The sequence below is a fragment of the Catharus ustulatus genome, chromosome 1 (assembly GCF_009819885.2).
Source record: "Catharus ustulatus isolate bCatUst1 chromosome 1, bCatUst1.pri.v2, whole genome shotgun sequence".
NCBI classification, from domain to species: Eukaryota; Metazoa; Chordata; class Aves; order Passeriformes; family Turdidae; genus Catharus; species Catharus ustulatus.
The window spans coordinates 58295453-58314696 of NC_046221.1; the positions used below are offsets into that span (position 1 = coordinate 58295453).

At 38.2% G+C, this 19244-nt stretch overlaps 1 protein-coding gene across 1 annotated transcript in view; it reads left to right on the forward strand.

The window, feature by feature from the left end:
- Nucleotides 1-19244, forward strand: part of LOC116992913 (golgin subfamily A member 4-like) — a 77472-nt gene that overhangs the window by 31743 nt on the left and 26485 nt on the right. The window contains 8 exon segments of the mRNA XM_033053036.2: nucleotides 1568-1666; nucleotides 2193-2331; nucleotides 4852-5039; nucleotides 5967-6050; nucleotides 7415-7562; nucleotides 14933-15111; nucleotides 16137-16268; nucleotides 17211-17366. Coding sequence (XP_032908927.1) covers nucleotides 1568-1666; nucleotides 2193-2331; nucleotides 4852-5039; nucleotides 5967-6050; nucleotides 7415-7562; nucleotides 14933-15111; nucleotides 16137-16268; nucleotides 17211-17366 — 1125 coding nt within the window.

The window sequence follows — 19244 nt, forward strand, 5'->3', positions numbered from 1 at the left end:
CTTCTTTTAGACTAAATTGACAATGTGACACAGTCCCTAGAAATCAATGAGGTTTTGCTTACCTTAGTTTTCTCCTGTTAGGAGTAATTCCTCAAAACCAGTCTTAAAGCAGTCTTCAGTGTTCTTCTCAGAAAAGGATCAGAAGGGACTCTGAGATCCAAAGAGGACCATTTCTGTATTGGTTTCAGTAAATCACTTGTTCTCACACTGGTGCCTGCCTTTGCTTTGTTTGAAAGGAATTGCTTCTAAATCTCAGAAGCACAGGGCAGAAATGTGATTAGTAATTGCTGAGAACATGAGGCAATGCAGAGTTAAGAAGGGGATATAGTTGGGAAGGGAAGAATGGTTTTTGTAGTGATGCTTTCTCTCACTGTCCTGTCTGTGCATGGCTGGGCAGGCTCAGCTCATGCAGCTGTGGGTTTCAAAGCCGGTATCAGCCTCATCTGTTCAGGGCATTCAGTGTTGGAGGTAAGGGATAGACAGCAAGACAGCATTAAACAAGATTTAGAGTTGAAGGAAAGCAGTGCAGAATGCATCCAATGCTCTGTTTTGTCTCATTTGCTTTTTCATCCTTTCTTTCTGTCATCATCTGTCTTTGCCTGGCTAATGGAACTCAGGTTTCTGGGTGGTGATTGCTTTTATACAAGTGATCTTTGCAGAATAACAGTTATAGAAGCATTTTTTCCTGGGATAAATAATGGAGAAGATATGTACAGATGAAATAAATATATAAATGTATAAATAAAGAAGATTTAAAAGTTTCTGAAAGTATTTGCAGTACATGCATGATGTATGTGTGGTTCTTGTTCTCTCAGTAAGCAGTTAGATATGAATTAATTTAAGTACATTTATTTTCTATTAGAATGGTAATTATTTAAAGAAATTAAAACATTTAAACTTTAAAAACACAGGAAGTAATTAGAAGAAATCTCCTTCAGGAAATAAATTACAAGACTGTAGATCCTACTAATGAATTTAGGCAATATCTAAGTTTCTAAGAGTGTTCAACCAAACAAATGGATCTAAGTATCAAGTAAAACCACATATTTAAATTATTTGGCATTCTCTACCTTTCTCATTTGAGACACATTTGTGGAATAAAAAGACCAATTTTCTTCTCTTACACATGGCATTTGTCATTTTAGAATGGTGGCATATTGAATGAACAAAATGAATTTTACATTTTTCTGCTCTTTATGTTGACTTAATTTGGTGGCTAAATGAAGAATCTATGAAAGTGCAGTCTTCAGCTTCCAGGAGAAATATGTGCATGGAAGACAGTTTTTCAGGAGCAGGCTTGAAATGATCCCTGTACAAACTTCAAGGAAAAAGAATCCTTGATAATTTTGCAGCAAATCTCGACTCCTGCTGTTTTAATGCTGGTACTATAAATGGATGTTCTTATTATATTGTGTGGAATGTTGTATGATAGAAAAATATACACTTTATTGTTGTATTTTGGGATCACAACTATGAAAGAGATATTTTAGATATTATTTAATAGTATTCTCATAAGTCTTATGAGTTCACATTTCCATATTAATTTGAGACGTGTTTGTATTATCAGGAGCTCCAGATGGATCAACAAGCTAAGAAACATCTCCAAGAGGAATTTGATGCTTCCTTAGAAGAAAAGGATCAACTTATTAGTGTCCTGCAAACTCAGGTGAGATAATTTACCTAGCAGATGTTGTTTAAAACTGTTCTTCTTACTTTTTCTTTTTAGTTATATATTTCTTATAATGCATATCCCTGTTTTATTATAATTGCTCTGAAGTTATAAAACTTCTTGTGAATTTAAGATTTTCTAGAAGTTGTGTCTTTGTGGTAGAGGATACCTTTGTAAAAATCTCATTCATGTTAAATATGATTGACTAATTTGCACTTAAACATCTTTGTGATGTTTCAGTTATCAAGACATCTCCATTAGGAGGTGTCTCACCTAGAAATTACTTTTGCAAAATTCATGTATTTTACTTAATTGGTCTTTGTTTCTCTACCCATAGTAATTTTATTTTTGTTAATTGGAAGCATAAATCTGACTTTTAAAAAATGGTAAAAAATCTCAAGTAGATTTTTCCTTTTTCTTCTTGCTAATATCAAAATTAATTTACCCTTTCTAGTTTTAAAGATTAAAAAAATATCTGCTTAGAATCCTTGGAATTTTTTAACAAAAGTAACATTTTGTTTAGGTGTCTTTGCTGAAACAGAGATTGAAGAATGGTCAGGTAGGCACTGAATTGCCTGATCAAAATGTCCAATCAGAACCACAAGTTCAAAGTCCAACGAAAGAAGTCAGTGCAGAAAATATTGTGGAACTAGGAGGCAATGGTAGGTATTGTGGGTTTTTTAAGAGACCTTACATTATGGGAAATAAACCTGCTGTTATTTATGATGGAGTAGCAATATTTAGGGCTGACCATGTCATGGTAAAGATATATTTTCTAGAAGAAGGCAACTGTTTTGAGAACCAGTTTTAAGAACCCTTTTAAGAAACAAAATTTTCCTAAGAATTCAGATCTGATGTGTCATTTCTTTGTCAATATTGATAATAACATTGTAATTATTGCTTTGTTGGTAGGTGTTCTTACTATCCCAACTTAATACCATTGAGAGATTCTGTCCCCCGTAAGTGAGGACCTATTCCTGGAGTTTAGAGAGCAGATTAGTTGCCAGTCTCTGTCTTTTTGTTTATGAGTTTGGGGTTTTCTTTCCCTTGTTTTATCAGAAAAAAAAGTTAAAGATCAATTTTGGTATTCCTGCTATTGAATAATCTATGTGTTCCTCATGTCCAGACATTGTTTAAATAAATGGGATTCTCAGTGTTGTATATATTTGATTACTAAGCAAGGGACATTATAATGCTGATATATGTGTCTTTCATTGGTAAAAGGTAGGTAAACGTACATCTTGAAATTATGTTTGTTCAGCATCTGCTATGGTTATTATATGTACATATGATATGAAGTGTTAGGTGAGAGATGTTCTTATCCAGTGCCATGGTTTCTGTACTGCTTAGTCAATAATGAAAAATTGTGATTCAAGATGTTTTCTGTGCATGAGTCTGCCTCTGGACTGTAGTGTGCCAGGCATCCACCGAAGTGGCTCTCTCACTTTCCTTCACAGCTGGACAGAGGAGAGAAAATTTAAAGAAGGGTTCATGAGTTGAGATGAGGCCCGGGAGAGAGCCCTCACTAAACACTGTCACTGCCAAAACAGACTTGAATTAGAGATATGAATTTATTACTAGCAAAATCAGAGCAGGATAATGAGAAGTAAAACAAAACCTTAAGCACATCTTCCCCACACCCCCGTCTCCTTCCCAGCTCTACCTCCTTCCCCTGTGGGGCGAGGAGGCAGGGAATGTGGGTTTATGGTCAGTGAAACCTGTGGTTTCATGTGCTGCTCAGGGAGAGGAGTCTTTCCCCTGTTCCACCATGAGGTCCCTCCCACAGAAGTTCTCCAAGAACTTCTCCAGCATGAATTAATATCATGGGCAGCACTCCCTGTGAATTGCTGCAATATGAGCCCATCCCGCAGGCAGCAGTCCTCCCATAACTGCTGCAGTGTGGGTCACTCTTCCATGGAGTTCTTCAAGGACAGGCCACTCTAGAGTGGACTTCTCTCTCCATGGGCCTCCAACAGGGTCACAGCCTCCTCTGAGGCATCCACCTGCTCTGGCAAGAGCTCCTCCATGGGCTGCAGGGGCGCAGCTGCTTCTCCATGGTCTGTACCCCAGGCAGCTCCAGTGCCTGGAGCACCTCCTCCTCCACGGACCTTCATGTGAGGTCACTTCCTCTCACTTTGGTTTTCTTTGGCTGCAATTAAAACTGCGCAATAACTTACTTTCTTTCTTCTTAAATTTTTTGTCACAGAGGTGTTACCCCCATTTCTAATTGGCCCAGCCATGACCAACTGCACATCTGTCTTTGGAGTTTTGCAGAGATTGGCTCTGCCAGACATGAAGAAAACTTCTGGGAACTCCTTGCAGAAGCCACCCCTGTAGCTCCCTTTCCACTACTGAAGCATGGCCATGCAAATCCAGTACAATGCCAAATACTCTTGCAGCCTCCAGACATCAGAGCAGAAGCACACAGTAAAATACTACTGAATGTGCTAGTTATACAGTGATTCAAACTGAAAAGGAGTAGGTTTGAATTATAGACATGAGAAAAAATTCTTTACTGTGAGGATGGTGAGGCACTGGAACAAATTGCCCAGAGAAGTTGTGGCTGCCCCATCCAGGCTGGATGGAGCTCTGAGCAGTTTATTCTATTGTGAAGTGTTCTGGCCTATGGCAGAGGTTGGAACTAGAAGATCTTTAAGATCCCTTCCAACCCAAACCCTTCTATGATTCTATGAGTACGACTCAGAATGGCACTAAGTATAACCTTTATCATGCTGAATGTACTATTTCCAACCTGTATATTTTAGAACTAATGTCATATCCTGCCTTGGGAAAGCAAGAATCTGTGCATGGCACTTGAGAGGTGGGATTTCCTTTGCTTCACATTTTTTCCTACTTGTGCATATTCTGTTAGTAGCAAGCAGGCAGGTTTATAAATCATGGTGACTTTTTGATTAAATAGAAAACCTTGTTGATTAATAGCTTTGTTTTGAAACTGATAAAGTAATTGGGGTTTTGTAAGCTAACTCAGTGTGAAAGACTGCATTTACTATTCTGTGTATGTGTAGAATGTTTCTAGCACTTGCAGTAGGAACTAGGAAGTTTTGCAGACTTCACACAACTTTCTCTAGAGACCTATGAGTCCACTGCATTGTGAATGACGAATGCAGATCTACATTTTGGAAATGGTGTGCATGTGGTAATGTTAGTATGTTGTCTTATAGAGGGTAATGAAGATTCTGTTAAAACACTGGAAACTCTTAATCAGAGGGTGAAGCGCCAAGAGAACTTGCTACAACGTTGTAAGGAGTCCATTCGGTCACATAAGGAGCGCTGCGCCCAATTAACCAACGAGAAAGACGCACTTCAAGAACAGCTGGAAGAGAGGCTTCAGGAACTGGAGAAAATGAAGGTATGGAAAGTGCTCTTAGCTTTATTGGGTAACCATGAAAATAACAACTCCAGTATTTCCAAAATTTTTTGATAGGGCAGACTGTGAAACAAACTGTCCCTGTACTTTTTTGGAGATAAATGTGCAAAACCCACCTGGAATTAATACACTCAGCAGTTATTCTAGAGTGGTGAAGTAATGTATGAAACTTTACTGTCTAAATAGCCATTAGAATGGTATCAGAAGTAAGCAGGTGTGGGAAATTGGGGGGAGAAAAAGACTGTCTTAGCACAGAAGACAGAAGGTAAAGTGAGGAAAGTGGAGCAGAGCTAAACTTTTAAGACATAGTGAATGAGGCATTAATTATGTAAATTAACAGGAAAAAAAAGAAGGCAGGGCAGTGGAGATCACAATATAGGGAACATAAGTGCAATCCCAAAGCTAATAAACTAACCACTTTGCTCAGTTTTCCTTTAAGGTCATTAATGCTGAGTGTGGAGCATAAGTAAGGTATCATAAACCTGAAAATATGCTAAGTATGCCTGTTCTTAACTTTAGTTACAGAGATCAGATTCCCATCTCTGGCCACTAACCTGGTTTGAAAAAGCTTTGAAAGACTGAATATTCTAATGACATTTTCTAGAACAAGGCTAGTAACAATTGTTTATGTTGCATTGCTGAGATCCTCTTGTAAACTGAGATACAGGTAATAGAGCAGAAATCTTAGACATATTTCTTGTTTTACTTTATCAACTCAGAACTCCATGTGGGGAGGCTCTAACAAAGCCTTCGAGTCATAAGGCAACCTACCTCTGGGAGATGTAAAAGTTATTTAAAACTGCCCACTTCCTCGATTGTATTCTTTGTTCTTCCTCCAAGGGATAGTGCAGGATAAGAGCCAGATCTAAGCTGTTTGTCAACCAACTTGTGGTCGGGATCTTTTTTTAGGACCTTCACATGGCCGAGAAGACTAAACTGATTACGCAGCTACGTGATGCAAAGAATTTGATTGAACAGCTAGAGCAAGACAAGGTAAACAAAGCTGTAGGTTTTGAGGAAGATTGTTTAAAACACAAAATATCTGGCTCTTGGTATTAGAAACTTGTTTTAGAGGTCTGATGGTTTTGCCTATGTTTTAATAAGCAATTAATTTAAGCTACTTAAGAATTTTATTGTATATATACTGTAAGATAGAAGTCTGTTGGGTAATACATAATACAGCAGCATGCTATTATTTAGGATGAAGCAGATGTACTGAATACAGTCCTTGGTGCCATCTGTAAAATGAACAAAAAACCCCCAAACACACATGAAGATGAGATACAATTAAATTAATTTAAAAATAAAAGTACAGTAATTTCACGATTATAAGCTGCACCATTTTGACTAAAATTTTGCTCCCAAGCCGGAAATGCGGCTTATACTCAGGAGCAGCCAATATATGAAAAAAGTTCGGAAATTTCCAACCCCGGAAGTGCCAGCCAGGGTGCTGAACCAAGCACCTGCCAGTAAATCCTGGGATTGCATGATTGTTACAAATTGGTTATTCTGTTACGCGGCAGGTGGAGGTGGGCTCTGTGCTGCCAGCACAGGGGGGGAGGTGGGGGGCTCCGTGCCCCGCCTGCCGCCATGGGGCAGCGCCAGGCCAGGGCAAGCGAGTCTGGCAGTGGCGGCAGTGGCGGCCAGCCCTGAGCGACCCCGCTGAGCAGCAGCGCCGAGCTGGGCCACCTGGCCCCGTCAGCAACCCCAAGCGGGCTGAGCCTGCCCAGCCCTGAGCTGAGCCAGTAAACCCTGCGATCCTGCAATTCTGTTACTAATTCACTACTTTGTTGCACGCGGATCCTCGCTGTGGCTTATAATCAGGTGTGGCTTGTAATCGTTAAATTACTGTAACTGTACTTTTGATAGGCAATAAGGAGTTTCTCAGTTTTTAGTTCCTTAAAAGTTATTTAATCACAGTCTTGGTTGCTGGAAGATTACAGAAGTTACTGGAGTAACTTCTGGTGGTGTCATAAGTGACGTGACTAACATTGTATAGTGTATTCTCAAAGGAGAAGTGCAGACTCTACAATACTTTTAGTTTGGGTTTGTTTACAGAATACATGTTTCAAAGGTAAATGTCTGTACTAGAAGGAGAAAAGTTTTGGATGGTCCATGTTTGCTGGAGTTCTTTTCACCACTAGATAAATTTTGGATGCTCATAAAAAAAATTCCTACTCATATCTTTTTTTTGCTAGCATTTTGTGTTTTCTGACATAGAAAAATCCCATGATCTCTGGTCTCATAATAACAGACTACAGTTTATTCCTGGCAAGGATTGTGCCCTAGCTTGAAATTGTTTCAGGTATGTGTCTTATTTATTTGCTAGCTTTTTATCACAAGGACCTCTTCCATAGGGCATGGTAATTGCAGAGACAAAGCGGCAAATGCATGAAACATTGGAAATGAAGGAGGAGGAGGTAGCCCAACTGCGTGCTCGAATCAAACAAATAACTACAAAAGGCGAGGAATTAAAAGAACAGAAAGAAAAATCTGAAAAAGCTGGTAAGAATATACATAGAGTATTGGCTTTCACATTTGTACATCAGAAAGTTTCAATGTGTTTTTTTTCAACAGTTGTTGTTTGGAATAGATATTAAGATGTGCTCTTTTATTAGTTGTTCTACACATCACCCTATTACCATCATTGCTAACTTCACTTCTGGACAGCAGAGTTTAGGGATGCTTTTGACTGATTTATCTGTTACCAGTAAAACTGGATTTAGGAAAGAAACTCCTGAAAGGCAACTGTACTTCTCTGTTTGTAGGGGAAAAAATTGATGGAGTGTTCTTCTGGTCTAGTTTTAAGAGAGAAACTTGCAACTACCTATAAATTGTCATTTTAATGCCACCTATAAATTGTCATTATAATGCTGCCAGGAATTCACATAGAAAACAGCAGTGAGTGTATAAGAGTTTGTGAGAAAGTGAAAATGTTATAGCCATAGCAAGCATTTTCTTTCAAATATTTTAATGGAAGATTTTCTGATTTACAGTAATTTCACGACCATAAGGCGCACCGGACTATGAGGCGCACCCCCTGGGAGTTGGCAAATTTCGCAACTTTGTAGATGCTATAAGGTGCACCGGACTATAAGGCACACCTTTTTTTTGCAGTGAGGATCCACCTCTGGCACCCCCCACATGGTTGCTGGCCAAGGCCCCATGGGTCCCCAGGCCCCCCTGCACCCGGCAGCCGTTGGCACCGCGGGCCCCCCTGCACCAGGCAGCTGCAGCACCACGGGGCCACTCCCCTCTTACAGCCCGGCACAGCCGTGGAACCACTCTCCCTCACAACCCGGCACGGCCGCGGGGCCACTCCCCCTCACAGCCCAGCATGGCCCTGCAGCTGCTCCCCCTCACAGCCCGGCTGCTGCTGCCCTTCACAGCCCGGTGTGGCCGCAGGGCTACTCCCCTCTCACAGCCTGGCACAGCCCCGCAGCTGCTCCCCCTCACAGCCAGCACAGCCCAGCTGCCTCTCCCCTTCATACCCCAGCACAGCCTGACTGCCGCTCCCCCTCATAGCCCAGCAGCGCCGCGGGGCCACTCCCCTCTCACAGCCCGGCACGGCCGCAGGGCCACTCCCCTCTCACAGCCCAGTGCAGCTGCGGAGCCACTCCCCCTCGCAACTCACACTTCCGGGGTGGCAAATTCCTGCACTTTGTCCGTTATGTAAGGTGCACTGGACTACAGGGCGCACTTCCGGATTCGGGCTAAAATTTTGGTCAAAAAGGTACTCCTTATAGTCATGAAATTACTGTAAGTGAAACAGCAGTGATGATTCCTTTGGCTTCAGGTTTGTAACAGAAGAACATTTATGTAACTGTTCTATGATGTAGTTTGCTTTTTATGAAAATTAGGTAACATTATGTGTACTTGGAGTTCTTTTGCATTAAGTGAAGTTAAACCATTCTTTTTTGAACAGTGAAATTGTTTTATACTACATCAGAATTCTTTTAGAATACAGTAATTTCATGACTACAAGCCACATCATTTTGACTAAAATGTAGCTCCCAACCCGGAAGTGTGGCATACACTCCAGAGTGGCTAATGTATTAACAAATTTAGGAAATTTCCAAACCCGGAAGTGAGAACCTGCAAGCGTGGCAGCGCTGCTCACCCCCCGCAAGCGCAGTGGTGCTGCCCAGCCCCGACAAGCACGGCGGCAGTGGCAGCCGGACACGCCGCTCTCCCGCTTCCTGGCAGCTGCGGCAAGCGGGGCCGGGGCCGCTCCCTGGCGGCCGCCCCAAGCAGGGCTGAGCCAGTAACCCCCGCCATCCTGCAATTCTGTTACTTTGGCAACTTTGTTGCACATGGGTCCTCGCTGCGAACGACAGAGCGGCTTATAATTGGGTGCGGCTTGTGTATGGACAAAGAACGAAATGTTTGCCAACACCCGGAGATACGGCTTATAGTCAGTGCGACTTGTATTCGTGAAATTACTGTAATTTAATTTGTTCTCATGGGCATGAAAAGAAACTCACTCTTAGAGGAAGCTCAGGTGTTACTTTGAATAAAATATTATACATATTTTCTTGCTCTAAAAAATAATGAGGAGTTCAAACAATACAGTTCCTAGTGGTTTATTTTAAATCTATATAGATTTAGATTAGAACTTGCAATTTTAAAGGTTAATTTGGATAGATCTTTCTGCTGTAATGCAGAATAGCAGCTGGAACATCCACCTTTGTTACTTGTCAAAGTAACAAACATTTTGATTAGGTGCCTTCCTCTCCTACCCTTTCAGGGTTGCATGTGTCTTTTTAGTTCTGGAAATTCATACTTTAGAAGTCAGTCAGTCCTGCTAAAGCTGTATTTTGTTTGGTACTCAGAGAGAAGGAAGTTCTTCATGATTAAAAAAGAAGATGAAGAATCTGTCAATATTTCTGTAGATATGAAATTATTGTCATAATTGTTTGAAAAAGTGTTTTATAAGGCAGGAGAAACAATTATGAATGATTAATGTGTTATCTACACACACTAATTAATACAGTAATTTCTTCAAATTTGCCTGGCCAGAAGCTGAAGTCAGATTAGAGATGATTCTGTAGACAACTAGAAAACTTCCTGTTGTAATGAGAAGTAATTTAATTTGAATGAACGTTGTGTTGTGTACACTAGACTTTTCTAGGGGAAGATTCGTGTGTTAAATATTCTCTTTTTTAAACAAAATTTTAAGTACTTTGGTTCATTTTACAGTGCATAAGTATCAACTTTAAGTGCATTTATTTATTATAGTCTTTTAAGCATGCACGTATGTTTGTTGGAATCCTTGGAAAATTAGTTAACACTGCTTTTAAGACAGAACTGTAATGTGATCTTTACTAGATTTTTCTATTACATCCTTGGCTTGATACATTCCAAAAATATTGTAATCTACATTGTTAGTGTGGTTCAATACAGTTGAACTAAATTATTTGAGAAAACCATTTTGCATACTGGGAGAGCCTGAAATTGGTTTTCAGACTGCAACCTTTGAGTTGTAACAGTTTTATGCATTGGGCAATTTCATGTATTTGAGGTCAACATTTAAAATTCTGGTTTTTGGATAGTTAACATGAGGTGACTTTCACAGAACCACAGAATGGGTAAGGTTGGAATGGACCACAGTGTGTCATCTGGTCCAACCTCCCTGCTCTACTAGGGTCATCATAGACCACGTGAACTGCATCTAGACTGTTAAATTCTAGAGATCTTTTTCTGTATCATGGTTTAGTGAAGACCTGCATTCATGGAATGCTATAGAAATGTTAATTTCGTTTATGTTATAGCAAAATAAGGATGAACATAATACACTTGAAATTTACTTTTGTAGTGCTACCTGGTATAGTTTTCTATTTCATCTTGCCTACTGTTACATCTCTGACATTTTTCTTTATAAATCAGGACTTCAGTGAATTGCTCCAGTGTTTGATTTAATGTGAATGCATTTTTGTGTAATGAAATAGTGAAAAGATAGGTATGCCTATTTTTTGTTGTGTTGTGTAAACTGTGACTTGGTCTCCCCAGTTGAAGTTCTTTTTTATTTTGTAGTTAGAGGTACATTATGTTGAAATCTCACAGAGCATCTTGTTTTTGTGCATCCACACATGCCAATAAGTGAATCATGGTGCCTTTCCCAAGCCTTGTATGAACAGGACTGGGGTAAGGGCTCTGGTTTTTTTACACACATTGGGTGCTTGAGCTGAGTTCTAAAAGGTAAATTCTGTGCTTCTCAGGCACTTCTACTTGAGGTAACTTAACTGCAACACTTTTTTTTTTTTTTTAATTCAACAAAGATCTTTTTAATATTTGTAAATTTCCAGGTAAACTTAAATTTGTTTCTCCTGAGATTACCTAGGATAAGTACTTTATGACTTCTCAGGATGCAGATTACTGACCTATTTATATTCTATCAGCAAACAAAGTCTTTAGAAAGCAAATCCTATTTGTGGGCAGCATTTCTTTTGTGAGCTTAATTAACATATGCTTTGCACCTTTCTTCAGTTTAAAAAAAAAAGTCTTAATGCATTTAAAATCCTGCCTAGATGCACAAATCAGCTATAGGAATGATTTCAATCTTTTTTTCCAAAATTTGGACACGATGCCTGCTTTTAGCCCTCAGAAGTTGTACGTGCAGTCCCTCCTTTGCCAGCTGGTTTACAAAGCTGGTTTGCTTCCTTCACAATTTTTAGCACCAGGAGGCACTGTAGGCAAAAAAAAAGGTGTGCAGCGCCAGCAGAGGAAATGAGGAGGCTTTGCAGCGCACCTGGGTGTTGCTCTGCATGGGAGGGGCAAGGCAAAGGGAACCAAGATTTATACTTTGGAGTGGCATAGGTAAACTAGTCAACTCTCCAGCACGTTTTATAAAAACAGTTTTCAAACCTTGCACTCCTTGAACTCTGCTTAGACTCATCTTTTGTAATTTACGTACTGCACAGGAAGGTTTTCAGTTTGTCTGGTTTTGTCACATGAATGGGGTTTGCAAGACTCACCTGAGATTCTGTTGGTGTACTTGTTTCTATTTCTGACTTGCTAATGTGCCTTTGTGAGACTTCATTCAACCAATACTTGGTTGAAGGATCTTCCCTGTGCAAAGTTTTGCAGGCTGGAGAAGAATGCAGAGGCAGTGCCTTTACTGTCTGCATTCAGAGTAGGCTTATTTAAATAAAAACATGGACTTTATTTCATGTTTTGATACGTGTTAGAATTAAAACTTCTCAGAGATTAATGGTAACAGTGATAATAGAGACCACATACTGTCTGCTTGATGATAGTTTAACCCTCTGCTGAACTTGGTTTTGTCCAGCTACACTAGAATTAACTACTTTGAATGAAAATACCCTGTTTTGCTTAAGGGCTAAATGTGCCTGAGATGCATATAATTTAGCTTTTAGAGAGCTAACTGTGTTTCTGTGAAGTATTGCTTCTTTGTGCTTTCATACCCTCTTGGCTTTTTAACCATCAGCTTTTGTCCAGTTTTTGCATTATCATCCTGCTTGTGATTATGGTGTTGCAGCTTTTGTACTGCATGTTGCTCAGCAATTCCATATCCTGTTGTGGACCTGGATCTTCTCTTTGACTGATCTGTGGGCTAAGGCAAACATATTCTCTTTCCTTTTGCAGGAGTAACAGGTTTCTCAAATGAAAATAAGATACATAATGCTCAGAACAAGAATTGGAAAATGTGTATGGAAAAGTGAAATAACTTGATTTTATTTGCAGTCTTTAGTTTCAAGCTATACTTTGCGAAGGTCCATAGGGTGGGAATTTTTTTGTTTGATATTTTTGTTTGCTTGTTTGGTTTTGAAAAAAGATGATGCTGTAATACTGAAGGACTTTGCCAGTTTTGCTTGGTCTGCGTTTATTAGGACTGAGAGGAGCATCAGGGAAGTCATTACCGTTCCCCAAACACAATTCTGCAGGCTGTATCCATAATCAACTTGTGCTTTGTGGCAAAGGGGGAGAACTTGAGTCCTGCAGATTGCATGTGGCAAATGCCTTGATAGTGCTGTGAAGAACTGTGCAAAATAAGGAGCTATAAGCCTTGTGCATGCTTATATTAGATTTTAAAGTATTTTCCTGCTTGAAATAATCTCTAGTGATCTTAATTTTTTGTAACAGATTTAGCATTTAAGCAGAACTCAGAGTGGAAAAGTGGCTACAGTGGTCTGCTTTGGTATTACCAGAGTCAATAACAGTCCCATTTTACCTTAAAACATGATTGTTGCTGTGAGTAGTCAGGAAAATGCTTTCTCAAAAAACAGGAAGATTCTGTAAAAGGTCAGAATTTGGGTCAATGCAGTTTTATGAAATGAAGTTACTAGAAAACATAATTGCAGCACTGCCTTAAAAGTATAGACTGTGGTTAAAATATTCAGTTTTTAATGTTTTCAAAAGATCTGGAGCTGAAATTATTGCTCACTTCTCAAAAACGTCTGAATGTTATCAAAGATAATTTTAAAAAAAAGCAAAGATTGCAATAACTGCTGTGAATGCCTACTAACGGTGAATCAGAAAAACTAGAGATGTGTGAGTCTATTACAATTTTCTTTTGGGGACACAATTTATTGGAAGAAGGCTTAGCATACTAAATAACACTTCAAAAAGTATTTTTTCTGTTTCCTTGTGAAACAGAGTCCAAGTAGTCCAGGGTATAATAGAATAATATAATTTTAGGGGGTTGTGCTCTGATAAATTATGGTCTTAATATTGGCACTGTGATTTTGAATTTTACTTGCCAGAATTCTGTTATGCAAAGTACTAACCATGTAGTACAGTACAGAATAGAATACTACCCACATAGTAGAGTATAGAGTAGAGTGTTCTGAGACTGAGTTTTTCTAATATGCTACAGGGGTTTTGCACGTTCATTATCCATTCAGGAAAAGAGATTTCCCTAATAATGATTGAACTCTAGTCTTGTGTAATTCTGTATAGATTCTGACATCAGTTGTAGTGAGTTTTAGGGATATTGAATAAATAAATAAGCTCACAATACTGGAATTTATTTGCTTTCTTTGTGTACGATTTATAATCTGTGAAGTGAATGAAGCATGTTAGAATGCTTCTCCTTAGCATGGATGAAGCTGTAGAATTATTACTTCTATTTTGTAAATTTAAAATATGTTTCAGTGGATTTGTGCATCCTGTGCAACAGTAAATAAATTTCAACACTGCAGCTTGAGTGTTCTTTTGAAACAACTTATAGCTATTCTAGTTTTCTGGGAACAAATCTTAACTTTTAATTTTTTTTATTTGTTCATTTATTTGTGAAGTTAGAAGCACCAGACAGTCTTCTTAACACTCAGCTACTACACTAGTGGAAGTGTACATTAAATATAAATAGTGAGATAATTAAATCAGCAAAGCCATCTCTATGGACTTTCTGAAACACAGTTTAAAGAAACAATTCTCTAGGTTTTACAGGTTGGAATTACTCTTAGGTATATAAAGTGCCTGGTTAGGTATATAAAGTGCCATACATCAATGTTCTATTCAGGAGAAACTCTTCATGACCCACTAATAACTGGCTTGCATAGTAGTCCTTCTTGGTTTGTTTCTGTCTACTGGTTTTAGTGTGAATTACCTTTCTTTGTGTGACTATTTTCCACTTCTTCAAAGTTTACTCAGCAGATGTAGGCAGAAGAGAAGTGTTATAGTTCATTTATTCATATGTTTTTTGCATTTTATAGTAATTTTAGGCAAAGAAGTAGAAGCTACAAGCTGTATTGGAAGAAATTCACATCTATTTGTCAGTTCTCTTCCCTTTCTAGAAAATAAACATGTGAATTCTTGATGAATTCCTAAGTTCATTCTTCTCTTTTGGTGAAATTCTTCTATCAAAATATATAGATATTTCTCAATTATCATATACATTTTTTTTTTCTTGGCAGCTTTTGAAGAGCTTGAGAAGGCTTTAAGTATGGCCCAAAAGACAGAGGAAGCCCGGAAAAAACTGCAGACAGAAATGGATGAAAAAATTAAAGCAGTAGAAAAGGCAAGTGAAGAAGAGAGAGTAAATCTTCAGCGGGAATTAACCAGAGTGAAACAGGAGGTGGTTGAGATTATGAAGGTAAAAACTTTATTACAGTTATGCCATTGTTGTAAAATACCTCAGTATGGCAGTACTCTGTTATAAAACTTTTGCTAGTTTATAAAACGTATAAAATATATTTTCTGGGATTAAAGATTTACTTAATGAAAAATAGAAAACTCCTCATACTTTTTTTTGCTCCATCAGTTTAAATCAGTTCATTAATGGCATATAAAAATAAATAGTATTCCTCTTTGCTTCACAGTATTTAATAAAATTATTTATTAAAAGTACACTTGAGACTTTAAACAGAGACAAGAAGAGGAGATTAATGACAGGAAGCTCACACATCTCCACCAGGATCTTGGGGTTTAATCACTTTTAGCTTTTAATCATTATCCTAGCTGAGTATGTGTAAATGTTAAGGATCTTGTTGCCATGTTGTTTGCTGGTTAAAAGTTTCTGTAATTTGCTTCATCTGGTGTATTTAAGTAGGAATTGCTGGAGTACTTCACATGCCTTGTAAAGCTGTAAATTTGAACACCCTGAAGTTACAGTTCTTGTGTTGACATTCATAATGGTGTTAATTTTTCTAAGAGAATGCACTAATGCTTTAAGGGGACGACTGACATGCTTTACGTTCTTAAATAAAGCATGTGTGTAGGCTGTAGATAACTGTCCATGCAGAGTATCACCACTTGACTTTCTGGCTCATAAATACGAATACTGGGAAAGCTACAAAAAAGTTCCTTTTCCAATGTATTATCAAGTTTGAACTGAAAACACTTAAGTTTGCCTTGGAAGAAGAGTCTTTAGAAGCTTTGGTGCTTCCTTTAGCACAACTATGAAAGATTTGAGAAGGAAGATGGGTAACTTCAAGCTTGAAAATAAGAACTGTCAGGACTTACTATTAAGCACTCCAAGTGATCATAACTTTTTCAATGGGAGCAAAGAGATGGTTCTGGTTTCTTCTGTTTGCTGCACTACCTTCTTATGAAGAAAAGATAGAAAGTGTTTTGTTAGTTACCCCTTGGAAATTGTTTTTTTCTGACTTTGATTCACAGAAGTCTTCAGAGGAACGAGTTGCTGAGCTAGAAAAAATCCATAAAAAAGAACTGGCTGCCAAAGATCAGGAGCTAAATGAGAGATTACAGGCTCAAGAAAAGGTATTCCAGGAGAAGATGAAGGCAGCTCTTGTAAGTAAACCTAAAATGCATAAAAAGACATTTCTCTAAGTGTAAGTTGGGATTAGAAGTCTTGGGTTGGCACTATTCCACAGTGAGAGTCCTGTACTCAAAGAGTTCTCTCCAAAAGTCAGATAGCTCAGAGACTTAAGCAACATAAAAAGAAAGCAGCTGCAGTGATCCAGACTGAATGGTATCACTGTTGGTGCTCATTAGCAGCTGTATCTTGTGGAAACTATATGTATATATATTTTAATTTTTATAGACTTGCTTTTTAAATATTTTCCTATAGATCATTGGCAATGAACCCCAGCAACTAGAGTAAAAGAAATACAAAAGATGAGGTTATTTGAAAAGTGTTTGTATAGTTATGTCTGATTGTATTGTGTTATGCCAACAGGATTAACTATTCATAGTGTTTGTATTCAGAAAAAGAATTTTCTTCGAGATCAGTCTGGGAAGAATTGTTGGAATTCTTTGCACTTTTGCCTAAATAATTTCATATATATATATATAAAATATATATATGTTACAAACAGTGGATTCATTTTTGTGCACCTCCATGATAGATAGTTACTAGGAATGAGACTTTGACAGCCCTGAGTATATTTTTCTACCTGTTTCACAAGAAACAGAAGCTTAAAAATATATCAGCAGTGGAATCAAGTGAGAACAGGCTTTATTCCTCTTAGATGTTATTCTCAATAAATAGTGATAAACAAACCAAAATGGAAGGCTTGATTGCATTATGTTTTCCATGCAAAGACAAATGGTTTACAAGAAAAAAAGGAAGGGATTTTATTACAATTATGTTTTCACAGATCAAAGCTCCATTTTGTGTTGAAAATAAAGATGGTTAGTGTATGACTCTATTAACTGAATTTAAAATATCCTATAATAATGTTCTTGAAGGCATGATGACTATATTTATAGTTTATTGTTTACTTCATGCAGGAAAAAAATCGGAGTGAGTGCTTAAAAGCCCTTCAAGAGCAAGAGCAGCAAGAATCCCTAGCCCTAGAAGAATTAGAGCTGCAGAAGAAAGCCATACAGTCTGAGTGTGACAAGAAAGTTCAGAAGATGCATCAAGAAATAGAGACTTGTAGAACTGTGAGTAAAGATTCCTAAAGACTAAGCATTTATGTGTTTAACTGTGGAAGTTTACAAATGGTGATTTGTTGTGATTGCGTTTTGTGGGATTGAAGTGACAAAAGTTTAATATATTGTCATGCTATTCTGCAGCCCCTAGTTTTTTATAAGATTCAGTGCCAAAATATGGAAATACATTCACTTTATAGCATGGTGTAGGATATGAATTTATATCCATCTACTTTATTTTTTGGTATGTTATAAAGAGGAGTTGAATTTCAGGCTGTTTAATTTCTGGGTTCTGCTACCTTACAAGTGCTTATAAGAATACTTTAATTAGTGTTACAAATGAGTGTTTGCGATCACTTTACAATATCAGCAGCAAGGGTATCAGTAAAAACCAGATTTAATATTAAGCAACCGTGCAACAAAGTTTGCAAGACTTACTATGCCACTTACGGGACAGTTAAAGCACACTAAGGAAAAACAGGCAACAACAAAGCCAACAAAACCCAGGCAAACAGAAATTAATTGAGAACTATCTAGAGGGCGGGGGGCAGGGACGTGTATGTGCATGTGTTAGGTGCATGGGACAAAAGGACAGTGAGAGCACAGATGAAAAGGAATACAGCCTAAAAGTTTAACAGCACTCAAACTTAAGAGTACTTTACTTAAATTATACCTTAAACCTAATAATTTAACACAGGGATAACACTTAACTTATACCTAACTCAACTTACAACCTTACCTTAACAATTTAACAGAGCAATTACATTTAACAGCATTTAGCCTAACCTATGAGTTAAATTAGCAACTTAGAAAACACTTAGCAGCATTCCACTTAGCTTGTAACTTAATGACTTAACGTTACTACAGGTCTAACTTACCTAGATACCTAAGGTGCTTAAAGATCTAAAAAAGCAGTATTTCTCCCTACTTTTCAATAGCATATGTTCATATGCATGCACATAGACATAAAGAGTCAGTTCAAGCAAGGTGCCTGTGAAAAATTCCCCTCTAAGGTAAGTGAAATACTCACTTTGGATGCCTTTGCATCTACCCAAGAAGTGAAGGGTTGAGCCTTGAGGAATGAGGATGTTGGCCCAGTATTTGTCATTTTTTGTTGATCCTCAGTATAAAAAGCCTTGAGAGTTCGCTAGTTCTGACAGGTGGCCCACTCAGAGGGAAATTGCTGGCTGCAGCCTGCTGTGGTCCAGGGGAGCTCAAAGGGCCCCATTTTGGACTGTGGTTTACAGGATTGCTAGAGAGTGGGCTTTAGTCATGACAATGTTTCATCCTGGTACAGTTTCTGCTGGCACTTTCTCTGAAAGTGTGAGAACAGGGATGTTATGCCATTCAGGCAAGAAAAATAGTTTCCAATCCAGTTTGTAAGGAAAATCTAAGCTCATTATACAGCAGCAGTTCCTAGGAATTCACAGGGTTTCTGATAAACTTAGGAAGTGCTGAGTCCAGGTGCTGTTTTTTCAAGGCTGAGGCCTAACGAGCATTTCTGAGATGTCAGTGAAGCCTGAAAAGGAGGGGGGAATGTACCACCACAGTAAGCAAAAAGATTTGCTTAAATTCTTGAAGTATCCTTTGCTTTATGTAATGAGTAAAACTGTATTATCTGCTAATGCAAGTTTGTACATTATTCCACTATTCCCAGATATTAGTTTGGAAGTTTTGCCTATAAAAGCATTAAAGCTTTACAGCAGCATTTCCATGGGAGGTAGAATTATGATAAATCAGTAGGCAGTTGCAGAACTCCATAATACTATTGAAATTCCCTATTTTTATGTTGGTACTTTAGGAAGAAAATGTGATCATAACTCTCATAAATATGACATGACTTACTTTATTTGAATTACTTACGTTTTTTTCAAGTTTTTGTGTTTATTT